The sequence below is a fragment of the Diospyros lotus genome, chromosome 12 (assembly GCF_014633365.1).
Source record: "Diospyros lotus cultivar Yz01 chromosome 12, ASM1463336v1, whole genome shotgun sequence".
Lineage (NCBI taxonomy): Eukaryota > Viridiplantae > Streptophyta > Magnoliopsida > Ericales > Ebenaceae > Diospyros > Diospyros lotus.
This window is the reverse complement of record NC_068349.1, coordinates 33,709,133-33,729,346: the sequence shown is the minus strand read 5'-3', so window position 1 is coordinate 33,729,346 and position 20,214 is coordinate 33,709,133. Positions and strand designations below refer to the sequence as shown.

The 20,214-nt window shown below is 37.7% G+C and overlaps 2 protein-coding genes across 6 annotated transcripts; one reads left to right on the top strand and one right to left on the bottom strand.

The window, feature by feature from the left end:
• Nucleotides 1-54: 54 nt before the first annotated feature.
• On the top strand, nucleotides 55-12,679 carry LOC127814259 (UMP-CMP kinase 3-like). 4 transcript variants are annotated; one of them, XM_052355654.1, is made up of 13 exons: nucleotides 55-233; nucleotides 1,204-1,261; nucleotides 1,801-1,830; nucleotides 1,920-1,952; nucleotides 2,041-2,073; nucleotides 2,276-2,330; nucleotides 2,688-2,805; nucleotides 4,112-4,268; nucleotides 4,356-4,436; nucleotides 4,531-4,638; nucleotides 4,716-4,787; nucleotides 5,978-6,042; nucleotides 12,418-12,679. In XM_052355654.1, exons 2-12 carry the CDS (start codon nucleotides 1,232-1,234, stop codon nucleotides 5,996-5,998), a joined length of 738 nt encoding a protein of 245 aa, XP_052211614.1. In that variant the 5' UTR covers nucleotides 55-233; nucleotides 1,204-1,231; the 3' UTR covers nucleotides 5,999-6,042; nucleotides 12,418-12,679. The 4 variants fall into 4 exon arrangements, with proteins under 4 accessions (XP_052211614.1, XP_052211613.1, XP_052211616.1 ...); XM_052355653.1 differs by having other exon boundaries at nucleotides 1,917-1,952; XM_052355656.1 differs by lacking the exon at nucleotides 2,041-2,073 and having other exon boundaries at nucleotides 56-233.
• On the bottom strand, nucleotides 2,918-18,735 carry LOC127814258 (putative DNA (cytosine-5)-methyltransferase CMT1). Of its 2 annotated transcripts, XM_052355652.1 has the most exons (11): nucleotides 18,515-18,735; nucleotides 18,390-18,430; nucleotides 18,191-18,293; nucleotides 16,236-16,343; nucleotides 16,029-16,148; nucleotides 15,841-15,946; nucleotides 15,452-15,663; nucleotides 15,292-15,357; nucleotides 14,958-15,209; nucleotides 13,399-13,470; nucleotides 2,918-3,355 (listed from the first exon to the last, which is right to left on the bottom strand). In XM_052355652.1, the coding sequence occupies exons 1-10, from the start codon at nucleotides 18,686-18,688 to the stop codon at nucleotides 13,405-13,407; spliced, it is 1,248 nt and encodes a 415-aa protein (XP_052211612.1). In that variant the 5' UTR covers nucleotides 18,689-18,735; the 3' UTR covers nucleotides 2,918-3,355; nucleotides 13,399-13,404. The 2 variants fall into 2 exon arrangements, with proteins under 2 accessions (XP_052211612.1, XP_052211611.1); XM_052355651.1 differs by lacking the exons at nucleotides 2,918-3,355; nucleotides 13,399-13,470 and having other exon boundaries at nucleotides 14,832-15,209.
• Nucleotides 18,736-20,214: the final 1,479 nt, after the last annotated feature.

Sequence of the window (20,214 nt, the reverse complement as noted above, 5' to 3'; positions counted from 1 at the left end):
AACTGTAATTTGGCCTGGCTGAATCCAATGGCCCAAATTCACCGACGCAACCGATATACCGTTGGTACCATAGAAGTTCTCCGTTCCCGAGAGAGAGAGGGAGAGGGAAAGCGTATTTGCTACTCGCTCTCTTGTTCTGGTATTTTGCTCAGATCGATCTGATCTCTCTCTCGCTCGCTCGCTTGCGCGCGCGCTCTCTGCTGACGCTCGAACAAGGGTTCCTCTCTTTCCAGGTGGAGTTCTCACAGAATCATTCACAGTGTCCTCTAATTCATTCAGTCCTTTTTCTTCGTTTTCTTGAATTTCGTGGTATTATTTGGCTTTGGTTCGCCTACTGATGATCCCACTCAACTCACTCTATTCAGTTCTTGATGTTTCCTGTCTCTCTCTGCTTTAGATCTTATCCAATTCTGTGAGGAGGAGTTCGTGTCTTCTACTCTGAGTCTCATTTCTCCACTTCTGCTTACTTGTACCGCGTGTTCTTCTCAAATTTGGGGTGTTTCATTATCACACTCCGCAAATTTGATCTCTGTATGTATGTATGTATAGGCATATGTATGTAGTGGTTACGGGGGGTTTGGATGAGTCGAAGAGTCAGGCTGTTACTTCTTTCTCTTTAGATATATTATGGCAACGAAATGGGGTCATGTATTGACAGTTAACCAATATGAGAGCATTCCACAATGTTTTTTGGTAGCAGTTTGGCGATCATAACATGTATAGGTTGTTAAGATGATGAGATTCTGCTTGGTATTAATATGCTTCCCTCACTCAATTCTTGTTTATAACAACCCAAGGATCAGTGATTGCTGTTTGAAATGTTGAAATGGAAGACAATGAGCTCGTTGGTCTTCTGTAATTAGCCCAATGCTTTCTATTTTTATGTTTCAGACTCTGTTTTGACATGAATCAGCCGGTTATTACATTCTCCTGATGCTTGAACGAAGTAATATGGTTTTGTTCACAAATAAAACAATAAATAAAATAAAAAATCTTACCTCAAAATAAAAATTATATGCATAAATAATTTGTGCATATAAATATGAACTAGAATGATCATTGATATCGTGATTACTGGTCGTCAGCAGTCCACATGAAGTACCATTTTTAGGGAATCCATGGGATTCTTTTGTTCACTGACAATTGCATTAGCTTGGATTTATTGTGTTGTATTTTATCTTAATTCTTATCTTTTCTCTACAGAATATAGTTTACAACTTTGTTGACAGTCATGGGGAATATTTTCGCCAACACAAACAAGGTATTTTGATATTTTCCTTTTTCTTGTTTTTGCATGTATTTTTAGCAAGTCCTTTTTTCTTCAGAATTTTGTTTCATCACACGCCAGTTACGCAACTCTGTGATTTCACAATTTGAACTTTCGGACCTGATAAATACTTATCAAGTGCTTTGCTTTTTTTTCCTCCTCATAGGACATGGTTCATTGATATACTTGGCATTCTTGACCATGTCCAGCAACTAACTTATATTAGTTCAGTAGCATGCTTGGTGGTTTCATTAAAAAGATGCAGTAAAAGAAATTTTACTGATGATCAAACTTTTAAGTAAGCTCTAATGCTAGTTGTGTTAATATTTCTATGTTTAATCAAATCCTTTGATTGGTTAAATGATCTAAATACAATCCAGGAAAGTATTACTGATATTACCAGCTAATTTCTTGAAGATTGTTGTCCATGCACGGATATGCTTCTCTTATGATTGATATCTATTTGGTGCACCCGGGAGCATGCATATGCATTTTGAATTTGAGTTCCATCTGACAAATAGACCTGATTGCAGGGAGCAAATGGAAGATTGCCAGCTGGAAAGGTGAGATTTGTTTCTGTCTCAGAATAAAAACTGTTTTTTGTCTTTGGTTTTCAGTTTCATCTGACAACAAATACAATTGGTTGCAGCAGGAACAAAATGGAAGCTTGCTGACTAAAAAGAAGGTGAGATTTGTTTCTGTTTTGGGTTAATAGCTGTTTTTGTCTTTTTGATTGAGTCCTATCTGACCAAAATAAACTTGAAAGCAAGCAGGAAGAAAATGGAAGATTGCCAAGTGAAAAGAAGGTTATAGTAACTTTATACTACTTGTGTCTATATTTGTTTACTAGATCATATTCAGTTGAATATTACTGACCTTACCTGTTAATTCATGTAGACTTTCCCCCTAACCATGTATGCTTCTCTTCCAAGTGATTATTTTCCATCTTTTTCACACGAGCACGTGCTCATGGCAGAGTTATCATCTGAAAAATACACTTGCTTGCAGGAAGCAAATGGGAACGTCAAAAGTGAAAAGAAGGTTACGGTTGTTTTTGTCTTGGGTGAGTGCTTGCCTTTTATTTATACTCTTAAGTCTTAATCTTAAGTCTACATCACCAGGCAATATACTATGAACGAAATCTGTCTCAGATGTGTTTTCCTTGTGTTCTTTTTAGGTGGGTGACTATTTAATATACCTCATTGAAAAATTAAACATTTACTTGCTTTTAGCTTTTCTATGGGTCTGTTTTCTTGCTTTCTGCTTCTTGTTGTGTACGATTTAACAATGAACAAATTAATTTTCTGCTAGGGTCTGCTTTCTTGACTCTTTTCTGTTTTCATTCTCTTGAAAGTTTCTGCTCTAATTTTGGACTTCTTATTTAATGACTGGTTTTTCTTACTCCCAACACTTTGAACAGGTGGTCCAGGCAGTGGAAAGGGAACTCAGTGTGCAAAAATTGTCCAACACTTTGGGTACACCCATCTGAGTGCTGGTGATCTTCTCAGAGCAGAAATAAAGTCTGGTTCTGAAAATGGGTAAGCCTCTTAAAAACAAGAGATGATCAGCGATCATCCCAACTTTTGTCTGTAGATTTATTTGGTTTTCTTTTCTGGTATACATTTTATGTGTACCTATGTGTTAGTGGTTGTATCCATTGGACTTGCTTGTCAATTAATGAATGAAGAAAAAAGAACAAGGAAAAATAGCAAGTTGGGGCCTTCACGTTGATATCCCACTGTTGGAGACACCCTGCAGCCAGAACAAGTGACCTAAATGGACAATGAGAAGCCTATAAAATTTTCTCCTATGTATTCTTTGTCTGCAAAAGGTGAAGTCCCTCACCTTAAGGAACCCCCACACATTGCCCCGCGCACATGGGAGGGGTTAATCACAGTACACGGCGGCGCACCAGATAAGAGGCACAGTGCATAGTGCTCACAAGGAGCCACTCCCATAGGAGGATGAAACTCCCACACTGCGGCTGCCATGACTTGAGCCTGCATCCTTGTCTGCAATCTGCTACCTGACTGCCATCCGTGCTACGCCTGTGGGGGCTGTATTCCTTCTTTCTCTGTTGGTGGTTTTCTGCAAATTTGTGTGGAAAAAAAATCTTAAAGCTTATTTGACCAAAATTATGACCCTTTGTAGAGCATAATCAAGAAAAAGGAACCTTATAGTCAACCTCAAATAGTGGGGGAAAAAGCTTAATTTGAGTTGAGTTGAAATAGTTTATTTATATATATAAAAAATTCTTAAATAGCTTAGATTGTTCTCGTTTGTTTCCCTTTCCTTGTTTCTTTGAGATAGCATTTCCCCTAATGAACTTGTTTACAGTGCAAGCGATGTGTACTTTTTTTGTTTGTACAAGTGGTGCTGAAGAACTGACAGATGGTGTCCATGTCATTGTTTCTTTGGGAAGTCTATATTCCTGTACACTTGTCCCCTGATTTCATGGTCACTTGTTCAATATTGTTTGGTAATCAGCTCTGATTCCACTTGTTAGGTATTGAACTGAACTGATACCATTTGATGCGGAATAAATCAAACACATAAATAAATAACGTCACGGCCACAGGATCACTATCAAAATACACAGATTTAACATGGTTCGACAAATCACATGCAAATGAAGGTGATCCAAATATAGTCATTGATTTATCTTGTGCATGTGAATGTTTTGGTTACATGTAAGCTCAATTTTAGTTAATCTACTAATCCAAATATCAATTTTTCCATTATAATTTATGGAATTTATTTATTTAGTGAAACCTAACGATTATGGAATTCACCGTCTTCTATTGCACTTCTAGATTCTAAATACCTGGTTCTCTAAATTTTTAGGACCATGATTGAGAACATGATTAAGGAGGGAAAAATTGTACCTTCGGAGGTAACTGTTAAGCTTCTTGAACGAGCAATGCAGCAAAGTGGTAATGAAAAATTTCTTATTGATGGTTTTCCTCGTAATGAAGAAAACCGTGCTGCATTTGAGACTGTTGTAAGTTCAATTACATCATCCTAATTCTGCAACATATTGATATGGTAAAACTTTTTATGCTAATCGTCCACCAATGGTTTTGTGCAGACTGGTATTCAGCCAAAATTTGTACTGTTTTTTGATTGTCCAGCAGAAGAAATGGAGAGGCGCATTTTGAGCCGAAACCAGGTTAGGCAAATATCATTTATTAAGTTTTCTTGTATGGTGTCTGTATCCCGTAACACTTGGTCCTCTCTTTCCCTCTTTGTGTGGCAAATTATAGGGAAGGGATGATGATAACATTGATACAATACGGAAGCGGTTTAAGGTTTACATGGAATCCAGTCTCCCTGTGATTGAATATTACAACTCTAAAGGGAAGGTTAGAAAGGTAATAATCTTTTTGTGCTCCTCTCTGCTAGTGTTTCACATTTTATGTGCAAGTGCTGATGTTTTTTCTGCCTTCAGATTGATGCTGCAAAGCCTGTTGAAGAGGTTTTTGAAGCTGTAAAAGCAGTTTTCACCCCATTGAATGAGAAGGTAAAGCACTGTATTTATGCTTCATGGAATTATAGTACACTACAGGGACAGTTGATGTCTATGAAAAATAAATCTGGCACATCTGTATCCCAGCTATGGGATGGGGCGTTTATTATCCTGAGAATTATGATATATTCTTCTATAAATTTGGGAATTGGAAATGCTGGATGTTGTGCATTGAGCTGCATACTGTTCTATTATTTCATCTTTTTCTCTGTTTTCTGAGAACTAGAGTTGGGTATTAACATTGTGAAAAATGAAGAACAGGTCATTTGGGTAAATATTTGGTGAATGCGTCTGGTAGAATTTGACAATGAATTTAAAAGGGAAACAAGGAATGCCTTTGGAGATTAAAAAATCTAAAATAACATGCAACACAAAAACAATAAGTCAAAAAAAAACTAACATGCAACACAAAAACAATTAAAGTGTGTTTGATTGCACATATTTACCATGGAAAATATGTAATTATTACATATTTTTTATGGAAAACAATCAAACACTCTTAATTTTTTTATGAAAAAATATGTATGGTACAAGCATTTAAAGCTTATTTCCATGGAATTCATTTTCCAAGGGGGTGGGGTGATTTTTGTTTTCTAGGCTATATTACCTAGAATTAAATTCTAGGTAATGCAACCAAACACAACTTTAGTTAAATTTTGATATAAAGTGTATGGGCCTAAATAAAGATATGACAAAATACAAAAATACATGAAAATCTAAAATTCATGTAGCCGACCCCACATAGTGGGATAAAGGCTGAATATGTTGTTGTTGTAACCTGCAACACAATTGAAGTTTGATAGACGCTGAAGTATGCTCTGTCAGACAAGAACAGTGGGCTATTTTCAACTAAAATATGATGCAACTTTGAGGAATTTTGAGAAATCATCCTATTCATTTTTTTGCTAGCCACCATTGAATTATTACCATGCATTCTCCATTTAGAATGAGCATGTAAGGTAGATAAATAGATCATTCGCATGCATCAGATGCTGATTGTTGCTTGGTGGTTTCGCGTTGATCCAAGAAGATTAGATGTTTGAGCTGTGATGAGTTGTGCCATAATCCTAATGATACCTATGGAATAAATCCATGTAAATATATGCTCAAATTTATGAACTTGTTTTGACATTTACAATTTTTTTTCTTTAAACCTTACACGACTATGTTCTGATGAATTGCAGGCAGTGTTACAGGCTGTCTAGATGCTGCAATTTTAGGCAAGATATCAATCCAGATGCAATATTAGGTAAAAAAAATTGTCTTTCAAGCATTAGCTTTATAATTCTGTCAATGGTTGTGTCACATTTTCAAGGGTAGGATAGTCCATAAAATTTTTTAAGCTGCTAGGAGGTGTACCAAGGCGGTTATCAGTTAACATATCTTGATGTACATTCCAGAAGATACAGCTCAGCTGATGGTTATATATATGTATTGAGACATTGGCCACAAAAATCATGAAATGGAAAGAATCTAATTTCTCTCTCCGATTATGTTATTCTCTCTCTTTTCTTCCCGAATTCTCTCAAGATTCTCCTATCAAAATCCTAAACCATCCTTGTCAGCTCTAAGATGCTGACAATTAGTATCAGAGCAAGGCGGTCACCGGCTTAAGGCAACCTTCCGACGAACCATATAGTCTGAGTGATTGAAGTCGACACCACCCCAATCATAACTATTGACCAATTGAGTCAAGCACGAGTAAGCAAGTGAAGGATGGTAGAACAGGAGAGACAGTGATCGGGTGGTTCCGACGAACGAGGTTGGAAACCATTATGAGTATCAGCAAGGACGATGGCAGAAGGCACACGGATGAAACAACTGGAGTTGAGGTTGGATTCTATGGAGCTGGGCCTCTGGAAGAATCATGAGCAAGTAGACGAGAGGCTAGAAATGGTCGAGGTAGGAATCTGACACACCCAGGAGGAAGTTAGCCACATTCGAGCAAACATGTCAATGATTGAGAGGAACCTCCGAAAAGGCTTCTCGCATCTTAGATAAGAATTCTTGGGGTTGAGCCAGCAGCTAAGTGCTGCCCTTACTATGTTTTCCTAGCAACCTAATGTGAGCCTACCGGTGGACTTCCCTCCCCGTGTCGCGGCAACACCCATCATCACAAGACCAAGGGGTAGGCCAAAGGCGGATGAATGGATGGAGTATGTTGCAGAAAACTCTCTTCGGGGATCCTTGGCGAACCAAACTAATCCTCCTATGTCGAGGCTAGAAATCCTGATGTTTGAAGGGGGATAAACCCTGTCGATGGATTAGACGTTGTGAACGTTTCTTTTACCACTATAGAAAAACAGAAGGGAACAAGGTCAACATAGCGGCTGCCTATCTAAATGATGTGGCTGATTCATGGTTTCAAGGGTGAAGCGAACAAAGAACAAAATAGAGGTGGCTTGAATTCGTAGAGGAGTTCTGTGCTCGTTTCAGGGAGCAAAACCTAACTGATGTTGTGGAAGAATTCAACAAGATAAAGCAAGAAAGAACAGTGGAAGAGTATACGAGCATTATTTCGTGTCTAGTTTCATCAGCGGGCTGAGTGATGAACTAAGACCAATGGTCAAAATGCTACAACCCACCTCTATGAGACAGTCAGTTGAGAAGGCCTGCTTGCACGAATTGTCCTTGGAAGTGTTTGTTAACAAGCATAAGATATCCTCAAGGGGTTATGGGGGGAGTAATTGGCAGGGTAGTGTAGGGGGAAACTTTAAAGGCAACAATTCACCCATAACAAAGGGAAGCTATGTACCCTAAGCACCACCCAATCATGCTCCCTTGAAATCTCTCACAATAGAGCAGAAAAGACAAATGGGGATGTGCTTTATATGCGAAAAGTATACACTCGAGCATCAATGCAGAAAACAGTTGATGCAGATGGAGGGGCAAGAGGAAGAAGAAGAAGGGGAAGAAAACAGGGAGCAAGAAAATGCTAGAGATGGAGTTGGCAAAGAGGAAGGAGGACAAATATCTTTACATGCTCTCGAGGGTTGTCCATCAGAGAAGATAATCAAGATAAGGGGGACAATGGGGAAGAAAAGGGTGATAGTCCTTATTGACAGTGGGAGCACACATAGCTTCCTAGATGAGGACACGACAAAGGAGTTGCAATGCACCTTACAGGCCACCTTTCCCTTATCAGTTACTATTGCAAACGGTAGCAAAATGATCAATAAGTACAGGTGCAAAAACTTTACATGGAGGATGCAAGGGCATGAGTTCACCACTGATCTAAGGATTCTACGCTTAGAGGGCTGCCACACTGTATTGGGTGTCACTTGGATGAGAATGGTGAGTCCATTGATATTTGATTTTAATACATTGGAAGTTACCTTTGAAAGGGCAGGTAAGAGATTGACATTAACCGTGTGCTTGGAGAGGGTGAATGTAAAATGGAGGCTGCCATAGCTCAATTACACTCTTTGTATGCAATCAAATTGGAGGAGCAAAAAGGGGATTCTAAGGAAAAGGAAGCAGCTAATCATTCTTGGTTTAGGTTAGAGGTTACAATACCCCCTTCAAGCAAGGTACTAGCTCATGACTCTTTATAATCATTACTAGTTGAATTTGAGAATTTATTTACTGAACCATCTACCTTACCCCCAACCCGATTCCTAGAACACACCATCCATTTAAAGCCCAATACCAAACCCGTCAATGTCAAATCATACCGATATTCTCCCTTCCAAAAGGCAGAAATTGAAAGGTTGGTGAAAGACATGTTATCTAAGTCCATAATTCAATCAAGCCAGAGCCCATTTGCCTCCTATGTCCTCCTTGTAAAAAAGAAGGATGGATCATGGAGATTTTGTGTTGATTATCGCCAACTAAACTCCCACGTGATCAAAAACAAATTTCTAATCTCTATCATAGAGGACCTCCTTAATGAATTATTCGGGGCCACCATATTTTCAAAGCTTGATTTAAGGTCTGGATAACACAAGATTAGGATGAGCCGCATAGACATCCCTAAAATTGCATTTAGAATCCATCAAGGCCTATATGAATTCTTGGTTATGTCTTTTAGCCTAACCAATGCCCTTGCCACCTTCCAAACCCAGATGAATGACATCTTTGGCCCTCACTTGAGAAAATTCATCCTTGTCTTTTTTGATGACATACTTATACATAGCCCAAATTTTGATCAACACTTGAGCCACCTACGAACTACTTTCCAAATCCTCAGATATAATTGATTGTGAAGAGATCCAAGTGTACCTTCGCGGAGAAAAAAGTGGAGTACTTAGGTCACATCATCACGGGGAAAGGAGTTAGCACCGATCCAAAGAAAATTATTGCCATGGTGGAATGGTCGACACCACATACAGTTAAGGAGCTGAGGGGATTCCTTGGATTGACGGAATACTACAAAAAATTCATCAAGAAGTATGGGATTAAACCACTTACAGAGTTTCTTAAGAAGAATGATTTTGAATGGAACTCCAGGGCAGATGCAGCATTTCACACCCTTAAGGAGGCCATGACACAGGCTCCAATCCTAGCCCTACCTGACTTCTCCAAGCCCTTTACGTTGGAGACAGATTCTTGTGAGTCAGGAGTAGGTGCAATGCTAGTGCAGGAGGGTAAACCAATAGCCTTTCTCAGCCAAGTCCTAGCCCTAAAACACTTGAGGCTAAGCATCTACGACAAGGAATTAATTGCAGTGCTCTTGGTAGTGGAGAAGTAGAGATATTATTTGGAAGGGAACCTATTCCTGATAAAAACAAATCATGAGAGTCTCAAGTTCTTCATGTAACAAAGGTTGCACACTCAATTGCCAAAAAAAGGGGTAACCAAGCTGTTGGGACTAAATTATACGATACAATATAGAAAGGGAAAGGAGAATATAGTGGCAAATGCATTGTCAAGACGGGAAGAGGAAAGAAAGGGAGTGTCGAGTAGTTTTAGCCTTGGTGCCTGATTGACTGAAAGAAGTTTCAAATAGCTATGGACAAACCTCGTGGGCAAAGGACCTTATGACTTGGCTGCTAGGCCAATTGATCATAAGGGGTACAACTTAAAGGTTGGTCTGCTAAGGTACAAAGGAAGGTTGGCAATAGGGGATGATGCTCAACTCAAATGAAGGATTTTACAATCCTTGCATGACTCTCCCATTGGAGGACATTCAGGCATGAATGTCACTTACAACAAGGTAAGACAACTTTTTCATTAGCCAAGGTTGAAGAAAGATGTAATCGAGTTTGTGCTAGAGTGTTCCATTTTCCAGCGTTGTAAACGTGAGCAGGTTCCTTACCCGAGCTTACTTCAACCTCTAAACATACCGGAACAAGCATGGCAGCATATTTCCATAGATTTTGTAGAAGGTTTGCCTAGATCAAAGGGAAAGAATATTATATTGGTGGTAGTGGACAGGTTGACAAAGTTCAGCTATTTTTGAAGTCTAGCTCACCCTTTCACAACCCCTGAAATAGCTAGGTTGCTATTAGACTCAATGTTGAAGATACACGGATTACCTTTATCAATTATATTAGATAGACACAAGGTGTTCACTAGCAACTTTTGGAAAGAATTATTCAAACAGCTAGGAATGGGGTTGCACATGTCAATAGTCTACCATCTTGAAACCGATGGACAGATCGAGAGGGTGAACCAATGTCTAGAATCTTACCTTAGGTGCCTATGTTGCTCTAAACCTAAGAGTTGGAATAGGTGATTACCCCTTGCTTAGTGGTGGTATAATTCTGATCACCACCATTCTTTAAAAAGGTCCCCATTTGAAGCCCTCTTTGAGTACAAACCCCATTTGATACCCGCAGTCATGCAATACTCTAGTGTGGAATTGGCTGCAGACCAATACTTACAGCAGAGACAAGAGGCATTACAAGTGATAAAAAGAGAATTGGTTGTATCACAAAAAGAGAAGTGAGAGAAGCTTTGAAGTGGGAGACTTGGTCTACTTGAAGGTTAAGAGATTCCAACATCAGCTATTTGTTGAAAACCCTCCCAACTAGTTGAGCCCAAAGTACTACGAGCCTTTCCAGGTGGTAGCCAAAGTGGGGAAGCTAGCCTATAGACTGCAACTACAATAGGAATTCATCCAATCTTCCATATCTCTTTGTTGAAACGATTGGTGGGACCTTCTAACTGCACAAGTTCAGACCTCCCTCTAGTGGAAGTTGACCTAGCAAAAGTGGAGGAACCCCTTGCAGTGTTGGATAAGAGGGTGATCTATCAAAATTCCATTCCCATTACACAAGTGCTGGTGCAATGGACCCACTATCACCCTAATCACACAACTTGGGAGTATCTACTAGATCTCCTCAAACAATTTCCTCGAGTTGTTCAACTTTTGTAATTTCTTGAGGACAATAAATGTCTTAAAGGAAAAGGGTATTGTCACATTACTAAGGGTAGGATAGTCAATAAAATTCTGTATGGTTCTTTGGAGGTGTACCAAAGCAATTATCAGCCAGCATCTCCTAGTGTGCATTCCAAAAGATACAGCTCAGCTGATGGTTATATATATGTATTGAGGCATTAGCCACAAAAATTATGAAATGGAAAGAATTTGATTTCTCTCTCTCTCTCTGTTCTTCTCGAATTCTCTCAGGATTCTCTTATCAAAATCCTAAACCACCCTTGTCAGCTCTAAGGTGCTGACAGGTTGCCTCGTGGAAGTACTTTGCTTGCATCTGTAAGGATTATTCTTGTTCAAAGTTGAACAGAGTATGGTGGTACTTGATTTTCTGGTCTTAGAGCCACATCTCCAAGTTATTATCAAGCTATGAAAATATACTGGCAATCAACATATGTCAAATTGGAAGGCTTGTTTACCTGTTTGTGACTTGATTCCCTTTCTTTATGGTTGTTGTGATATTAAAATTTTTAATTCAAGTAGCTCAAGTAGTTGGAATTTTAGATGAAGACCATCATAGACTTGGCAGTTCTTCAGAAACCATACTGTGTGTACACCTAATTTTGATTCTATTTTCTTTAAGTTTTTGATTTGGCATGGGCATCAGGAGATTTTTCTTAAAAGCTTTGTGGGGGAAAATGTTTTCCTGCTTTCACATGGTAGATAAGTGATCAAGTGAGAAGTTGCAAGTGCCAAATAGAGATTTTTTTTTCTTTGATAAAAAGGGAAGAGGGGTGAGCGTTGGTAATGGTAAGGTTGCTCCTTTCTAATTGGTAATGGTTTGACTTGTGGAAATAACCTCTTTGCGAAGTAAAGGTAAGCTACATACAGAAACAACCCTTGCAAATAAGAGCAAATATTGATGGGTGGGAGAATGGTGCAGGAGATAACAGTACATGGAATAGAGAAATTTGGCAGAAAGAAGGCGGCAAGGAGGAGACAATATAGAGAAGCAAAAGAAAATCTAGAAATTCTTGGGGGGAGGGGGGGGGGGGGGGGGAGTGAGAGAGAGAATTCAATGAGCATCCACAAACCCTCTATTCTTTCCAAGAGGTCTTTTTGTTTTCCTTACAAGAACAGTAATCTCTATTCATAGTTATATCATATGCCTTGTCATGTTTTGAAGATCTCTTATCATGTTTTCTTTGGTTTCTTTCCATCCTTTTCTTTTTTGTTACAATTTTTTTACCCTTGTACTCACAGATAGACTTGCACAGCTAATTTATATTCCTTCTCACTTTCCAGGTTCTGCTTTCAGGGAGCTTAAAGACACCATATTTGGTCCCATTTGTTACTCATTGTAGAAAATTAGTTGTATCACTATTTTTACTATTCTTTGTAAACAGAAGTTAGCAGTTTACATGTGAGAATTTGCCCTCTACAGTCATTATGGTTACATTGCATAGAAAAAGAAACCCTACTGTTGTGTTGTGAAGTAGGATTTGTGGAAAAAGAAAGAAACAAAAGGAAAATATATATATATATATATTCTTATGTTTATATGCAATGTACGTATATCAGGACCCTACAAATTGCTGTTTGTGCACCAGCTTCTCCATTTGGGCAGCTGAGGTGAAAAAGACTCTTTCGAACCAAACTGATTAAATTCTGTTAGTTGATTTCAATTCTACTGGCTAAAATATATTCTTTTTTACAAAAATACACTTAAGAGGACTGTATTTAAAGTGAAATGGCCACTCAAATGTGAATTTCGGATAGAACAATGTAAAATGGAGAATGAAATAAATATGATTATGAATGAATGGCCACTAAAACACCAATTGTTTTGAATAATTCAGTTATTCTTGTACAGTTTGGACAATTTAATATTTCCAACTAATATGGTTAGATTAACATTTTTAATAAAAGAGTTGGTACTAAATAGTCAACAATTTCACAATTCAATTTCATGACAGTAAAAAACCAATCAAATTAATCAAAATGCTCACCCCCTAATCTTTTACTACTAACCAAAAAGTCTAAAAACTGCATAAAGAACACTTTTTATGCCAGCCTTCAATACCACCACCCACCACCCAAATTATGGAGGATCCCCTATAAAACCCTATAACTCATATTTAAGAACATCCAGACTTATTCTTCTTGATCTTCAATTGTCTCTTTTGCTAAAGACTTGTTCAACTTAAAAAGAAAAATCAACATGGTATCCAAGTCAGAAAGCTAATTCCCAATTAAAATTGTGCAACATAATTTAAGGGTACATACCTCTTCTCAGTTTTGAAACTCAGCCACCTCCAGAATTATACAACAGAGAACCAGAAGCTCAAATTTGTTGATCTGGACGTTGAAAACTATAATTATGATAGCTTATTATTGCCAAAGAATAATTCATAGAAGTTCAACCAGGAGACAATCTTGCCAACAATAGAACAATTTGTCCATTTTTATTACATACATTTTGAATAAGATGCTTGCAAAACAACTATTTACTAATGGTATCCAACAACTGGATTCAGATCTTTTTGCCCAACTCATCTACATATAGACAAATTACACTGGCAACATACTAAGCATACTATTTCATAAGTTTATTAATTCCATTAATCCCTTCTAACTGCTTTTGTTCAATTTAAATTAGTCTATCACACATTCAAATTGGCCTCCATTAACTGCCAATATACTCATTTTGATTATTTGATTTTCAACCATAAACAAGGACATAATAAAAAAACACCATAAGATTGCAAAAATTTATATGAAGGCACAATTGATAATCCCATAAGAAATTAAAATCCAATGCACATTTGGCTCGACAAATAAGTAGAAACTAAATGCAACTATTTAGAAGGCAAGCCTTGGTAGCAACCCTAAGTTTTCTTCTCTTTAATCACAAGTTCAGAGGTTCTAGTTAAGTAAGGAGTCTCTTTGCAAAACCAAGGGGAAGATTGCATACAAATACAACCCTCACCCATCCCTCATAAAGCAAGGAGCCTGGGACACCTTTTCTTCAATGCCAATTCTCTACCCATTAAATCATTCAAAAATGTCAATTCAAGTTAGAAGGGCCATTCTTGCATTCTCATTCCAACACAAAACAAGAGATGGGGGAGAGAGAAAGAAACAAGAGTAGAGAAGCAAACAGTCCAACAACCACAATCACAACCAGTTACCCACTCCCCCACTGGATAACCTTTCAATCCCACTTGAGTTATTTAACCAAAAACACTTACTTCAACAAATTTCTCTTGAAAATCCAAAACAACAACAACATATCCAGCCTTTATCCCACTATGTGGGGTCGGCTACATGAATTCTAGACTTCTATGTATTTCTGTCTTTTGTTATATCTTTATTTAGGCCTATACACTTCATATCAAACTTTAATGTCTCTCCCAAAGTCTTCTTGGGTCTATCTCTACCTCTTTTTTTGACTAATTGTTCCATTTCATCAACTCTCCTCATAAGAGCGTCTCTTTGTCCTCCTCCTGTCACAATTGAGTACATGTTTATAGCATACACACCCCATATATGTAGTATGTACCTTGTTATTGTGTTCATATGAATACAAACAAAGTAATTGTTTCTCTTTTTCTTTTCCCACATAACTTAGTTGCTAAGGGAGATAAACTATAAGTATGAATAAAAACAAATCAACAGTCTAGCTGTTGTAATGAAGCATCAAAGACAAGTGAGTTCACTTTTTGCAATAAGTTATGACCTCAAATTTAAGCCAAGGCAACAAAAGCTATGGATGGAAAAAGGCAATCTGCAATCATGTTTGCTAACACTCCTAGGCCACTATTCAAGGTTATAATTAAAATTACCTTGAAGTACAACCCTTGTTTTTTAACATTGTTTGGATCACCATAACAAACAGCCACCAACTTTCCAACTTCAAATTCCCCTTTAGGAACCAAAGGGCCATCATCAACATCATCATCCTCTTCATTCCCCAAGTTGTTCTGTTCAGAATTGACATCTTCATTTTGTTGAGAACTAATCAATTGAAATTCTTTACAAAGCTTTTCCCACTCCTTAAGCAAACATAGGAAGTCTAGTGCCGCTTCATTTCTTACCTAAAATCATTTCAGGATCAACCTATGATAAAAAGAACAAGCTTCTAATAACATCATGTAATAAAATGAATAGGCATATTACCACTGCTTCAGGGTGGTTCTGTTTAAGGCTTTTACATGCATAAGAATTTGTGTCAACAGCCCATCTCTGTGCAACCACAAAAAATGAGATATACATCAACAAAGAAAATAGGCATAACTGAAGTTCTCAAAAATGCCTTTCACAAACAATTTTTGCTTACCATGATTAGTTTTAAATTGGATAAGGATGCACCAAGGCAAAGTCCAGTTGACATGGCTCCACATCCGGAATACAAATCCAGTAAGGTCATGTCACACACTTGAAATCCGAACACTTGAGACAACTTTGCAGCATCTAAGTCACTCTCTTCAGCTGCACTGTTTGAACTGGCATCACTTATTGAGGATGCCTCACTATCTGTCTTTGAATTTCCTAGAGTTAATATCACCAATCAGGAGAACTGATCTAAAATTAAATGTCAACTTCAACAAATTGCATACAATGGCAAACTCATCCTCAAATCCAATTGGTTACTTTTTGGTTCACACAGTAATTTTTTGTAAACGACTGATAATTTTGTATCCAAGTCCTCTATGGAAAGATGCTAACCAGTATTTGTGTGTAGAGTTGTAAATGAGAAGTGTGGCACTGAATATGCCATATCACAATACAAATCTGAAGACAAAATTGCTTTCTCTTTTTTGCCTAAATTGATCTGTTATAAAAAGAAGAAAATTAGGAAACATGGAAAACAATAACAAAATTGAAACAACACACAAGGTGCACAATGATCATACATTTACTCCAAGTTGAACAATTTTTACTTTTGACACAATACATGTCAAAGGATTATCATCCCTTAAGTCTGAGTAAAACACTCTTTGTTTGTCAATCAGATTTGATTGATGCTTGATTACCTGAAACATCCAAATACATGAAGATTAGTGAATAATATATTTGTAAAATTTGGTAAAAATGGGTTAGCAAAAGATAAATTATCTTACTGTATCTTCAGCTCTAAAGAACCACTGAGCAGTAAAATATAGTTCTTCATCAATGGTTTCAAAAAGTTCCACAATCTTGGCGATGAAATCAGGCTTTCCTTCTTCACCCTAATAAAATCACACCCAAAAAAGACCACCTGCATTTACTTCCACAAACTTGTAGCTTGCAACCTTTCAGCTGCTAGGAATCCTCACCCAACTTTAAAGTCTAGTTACAATAATATCATAAAAAATCTAGGACATAAATTTAATAGGTAGTTAACAAACTGCAATGAGACGGGTGGAGGATTATAGGTGGATACCAAAACATATTCACAAGAACAAATAGGCAATTACATTGAAATTATACCAGACAAGCCACCACCTTTCTCATGGATTCTTTAAGGAAACTCCATCAACATGATGGCTTAAATTTTAAATTTTACAACAATTTGGATGACAACCCTTCTTTTGGAATGAATTTTAGTTATAAAGGAACCAATTATGAACTAACCACCCCCAAGCCAGACTAAGTACAAACCATCTAGAATAACCATCAATGCTGCTATAAACGTTAACACTTGAAAGAATAGATCAGATCTGGCCATTTGTTGGATGGTCCCTGTTGAGAGCAAAAATGATACTGTAGAAGATAAAAATTAACCCTATATTTAATAGCTTAAGCTTTTAGAAGATATGATGATTAATAATTCAACATGGTATCAAAGCACGAAAAAGATTTTGATTCAAACCTCACTAGTGACTCAATATTTTAGAGTTGCTAATGTTTGGACTAGTTATTCAATAAAGCCCATCAACATGCAACGAGACGTATTGAGAGTAAAAATGATAATATAAAAGATAAAATTAACTCTAGAAAAGCATGTCAAAGTTGACCTCACTAAGTGAGGCCCTATGAAGTAATAAGCCAACGATAGGCACCAAGTGGCTGCAAGAGCACTTAAGGCAGCATCATTAATATCCCCACAATGCTTTTTGGTGAAAATAAGCAACTGGTAAGTCCTGGTGAGTGTCTGTGAATACATCACCTTGTTCCTTTTCAGGGAGCTCAACAACTGTTTGGCAAAGGACTCTAGACTCCAAGTTACTCTGTGAGGGTGCATAACACTCTTGCTAAGTTGAGGAGAGTCTTGAGGAGCACATAATGGTAGACCTAAATAACTTGTCCTCTAGGAAGCAATGATAGGCACCAAGTGATCGTGAAAGAGTACCCAAGCTCTGTAAGGCTGTTTTAATATGAAGTTTGAATCCTTGCTTTTGTCAGGCGTCACCTCAAAGGGTTGCGAAGGGGTTAGTGAAATCAGTGTATGATAGTGTTGAATTTCTAAGAAAGTGTCTTCCATCTTCTAGTAATCTTCTTTTGCTGATCAGTGCACACACTGACTCCTCTTTTCCACCAGAGGCAGGATGGTGCATGTTACTTGACAACGCCATTGATTTGAACCTTCATTCAACATGACGCCAAGAAGGATCTCGAGCTTAGTCCTCCAGATCAACCAACAAACCTTGTAAAGCAGGGCATAGAGACCTAGGGAGTGCATTCTATAAAAGAAATGAATTGGACGATAAAGTACGTGGTAATGCATTGATATGCAGACAGTCAGCACCGTATGTTGGTTTCCAAATAGGCGATGACCCTGTACCTTGACCAAGCATGAGGAACTGTCTGTTTCCTTTACACTATTTAGAGAATTTTGAAGTAATGATGCTTTGGTTCAAGAAAGCACGAGCAATCGAGAAAGCAAGACAGTAATCAAGAAGTAATGGTTTTGCAAAGATTGTGAAAGAAAAACCGCACCCCTGCTTGAGACAATCGTGAAAGACATCTAAACATATACACATGCAAAATCACATACACAAATAAATAGTCATATACTGGCACCGATATATAACACATACATATATATATATACATATATTATATGTATAGAGAGAGAGAGAGAGAGAGAGATGACTTTGACGTAAGCGTCGTCGAGAAGATTGAAAGGAACACCGTCAACAACAGCTTGAGTGTAGTGGCACTTAGCTTGCAGAGCATATTTATCGTTGGACTCAGCGCTACATGCAGACCAAGACACAGTGAAGACAATCAAAGCAACGATCAGATACAGAAATAAATAAAACTGAATCTTCAGTTTAGAAATGAACAATTACTCGTCCGAAGCCATAGATGAAGCTCCGGGCTTGGCCTTTCTCTGCAAAACCAGAAACCACGATGGAAACGGAATCTACACATTCGATCGAGAATGGAGCATATTTTCGAGAACAATGAGATAGACCTTGGATTGATAGCGAAGGGGCCACCTCTTTCTTGCTTCCTCGGCTGGAACCGGTTTTCCGAAGAACATGACGTCTTCGTTCTGCGGCGAGTGCTTCGCCTTCTTCGGTGAACGAGTGGACTGGAACGATGAGATCTCCTGCGGCCTCCACCGTCGCTTCCCTCCATTGCCCATTATCTCTCTCTCTAGAATATCAATGGACAGAAGAAGTGGAGCTGCTCTCTCTCTCTCTCTAGAGTATCAATGGACAGAAGAAGTAGAGACAGAGGTTAAAGAGGAAGCTTTTTGAATGTTTTGAAGGAGCGGGATACATAAAAATCCAAAAGGAATTTAAAAAACATAATTAATTATATAAAGATCCAAAAGGAATTAATTTAAAATTTTGTACTAATGATTTGAAGAGAGGTGATCTCCGGCGATGCGGGCATGCAAGGTGGATGGGTGTGGGGGGAGGGGGGCACGCCTCCTCTAAGTTTGCTTGCATCAGACAAACGTTATGTTGTCTGACATAATATTTTACATTATTTAAAAATAATAAAATTGAATAATAAAACTTAAATTCACTACATTATAATTCTAAAACATGGAAACGGGCTTTGGAGACATAGTTTTAGTGTTTTCAAACATTTTCCCATTTCAAAAACAGAAAAAATGGCTTGAAACATTTTTTTGTATTATTTTTGTAATTTTCAAAATGTTCTGGGGTCATTTTGCAAATTATAAAAAATGATCGAAAACGTGTTTCCGGCGATAAAGATCACAAACCTCGATGCTTCTTCTCTTTTCAGTTTTCTTCTTCTTTTTCTTCTAGTGTTTTGTTTCTAAATCCCGAAATTATCTCTCTCAATTATTAGAGCTTGTTGTTCCAGGTGTTCTCTTGCTTCATCGTTCCCTCATTTCTGATCGTTGTTGTTTCTTGTTGCTTCCTCGCTAAAGATCATCGTTCCCTCACCAAAGATCGAGCCATGTCGTCAAATCCCGAAGTCATCGTCTCAACAAGCAAATACTAGAGAGAACAGATCAAGATGAATGCGTAAGTGAAGGTGTAGGTGCACGTGCATCTCCCCTCGTCCCATCCTAGGACCCCACATCCTTTACTTATTTTATTTTTAATTATTAAATTCAATTTACTTATTATCATTGTAACTCCCCGTTTTCCCAGAACGTGCATTATCTCGAGATTTCGAAAATATATATATATTTTTTTTCAACACAACATAAGTCTCTCGATATACATACCCCCATCATATTCATTTCTCGACAATCCCGATTATACCTTCTCAACATATCAAAATTTAAAAAATTAATAGACTAAGATAGATATTATCAATCACATCAGCGGAAGTAAGATCGAAACCTCAATGATATATAATCGACAATTCCTTTTACAATAACCAAATCGATGTTTCACATGAAAATATCAAAATATTACATAATCTCTTAACATCGCAATTATAGACAAGGACTTACGAAAACTAAACATATCAGCTACATCTCGACGACATTCTTTCCCTTGGCGTCACTACTTTCACCTGGAACGTTTAAATATTCTAGGGACATAGTTCAAATTAGATGCTGAATCATCTAAGTGAGAGTTCAAAAATATTTTCATGCAGATGTGCAAAATCATATATAAAATCGACAAATCCTAACATGCCCCAGCCTAAGAGAATCCCACATAGCACTTAGCCCTAACCGGG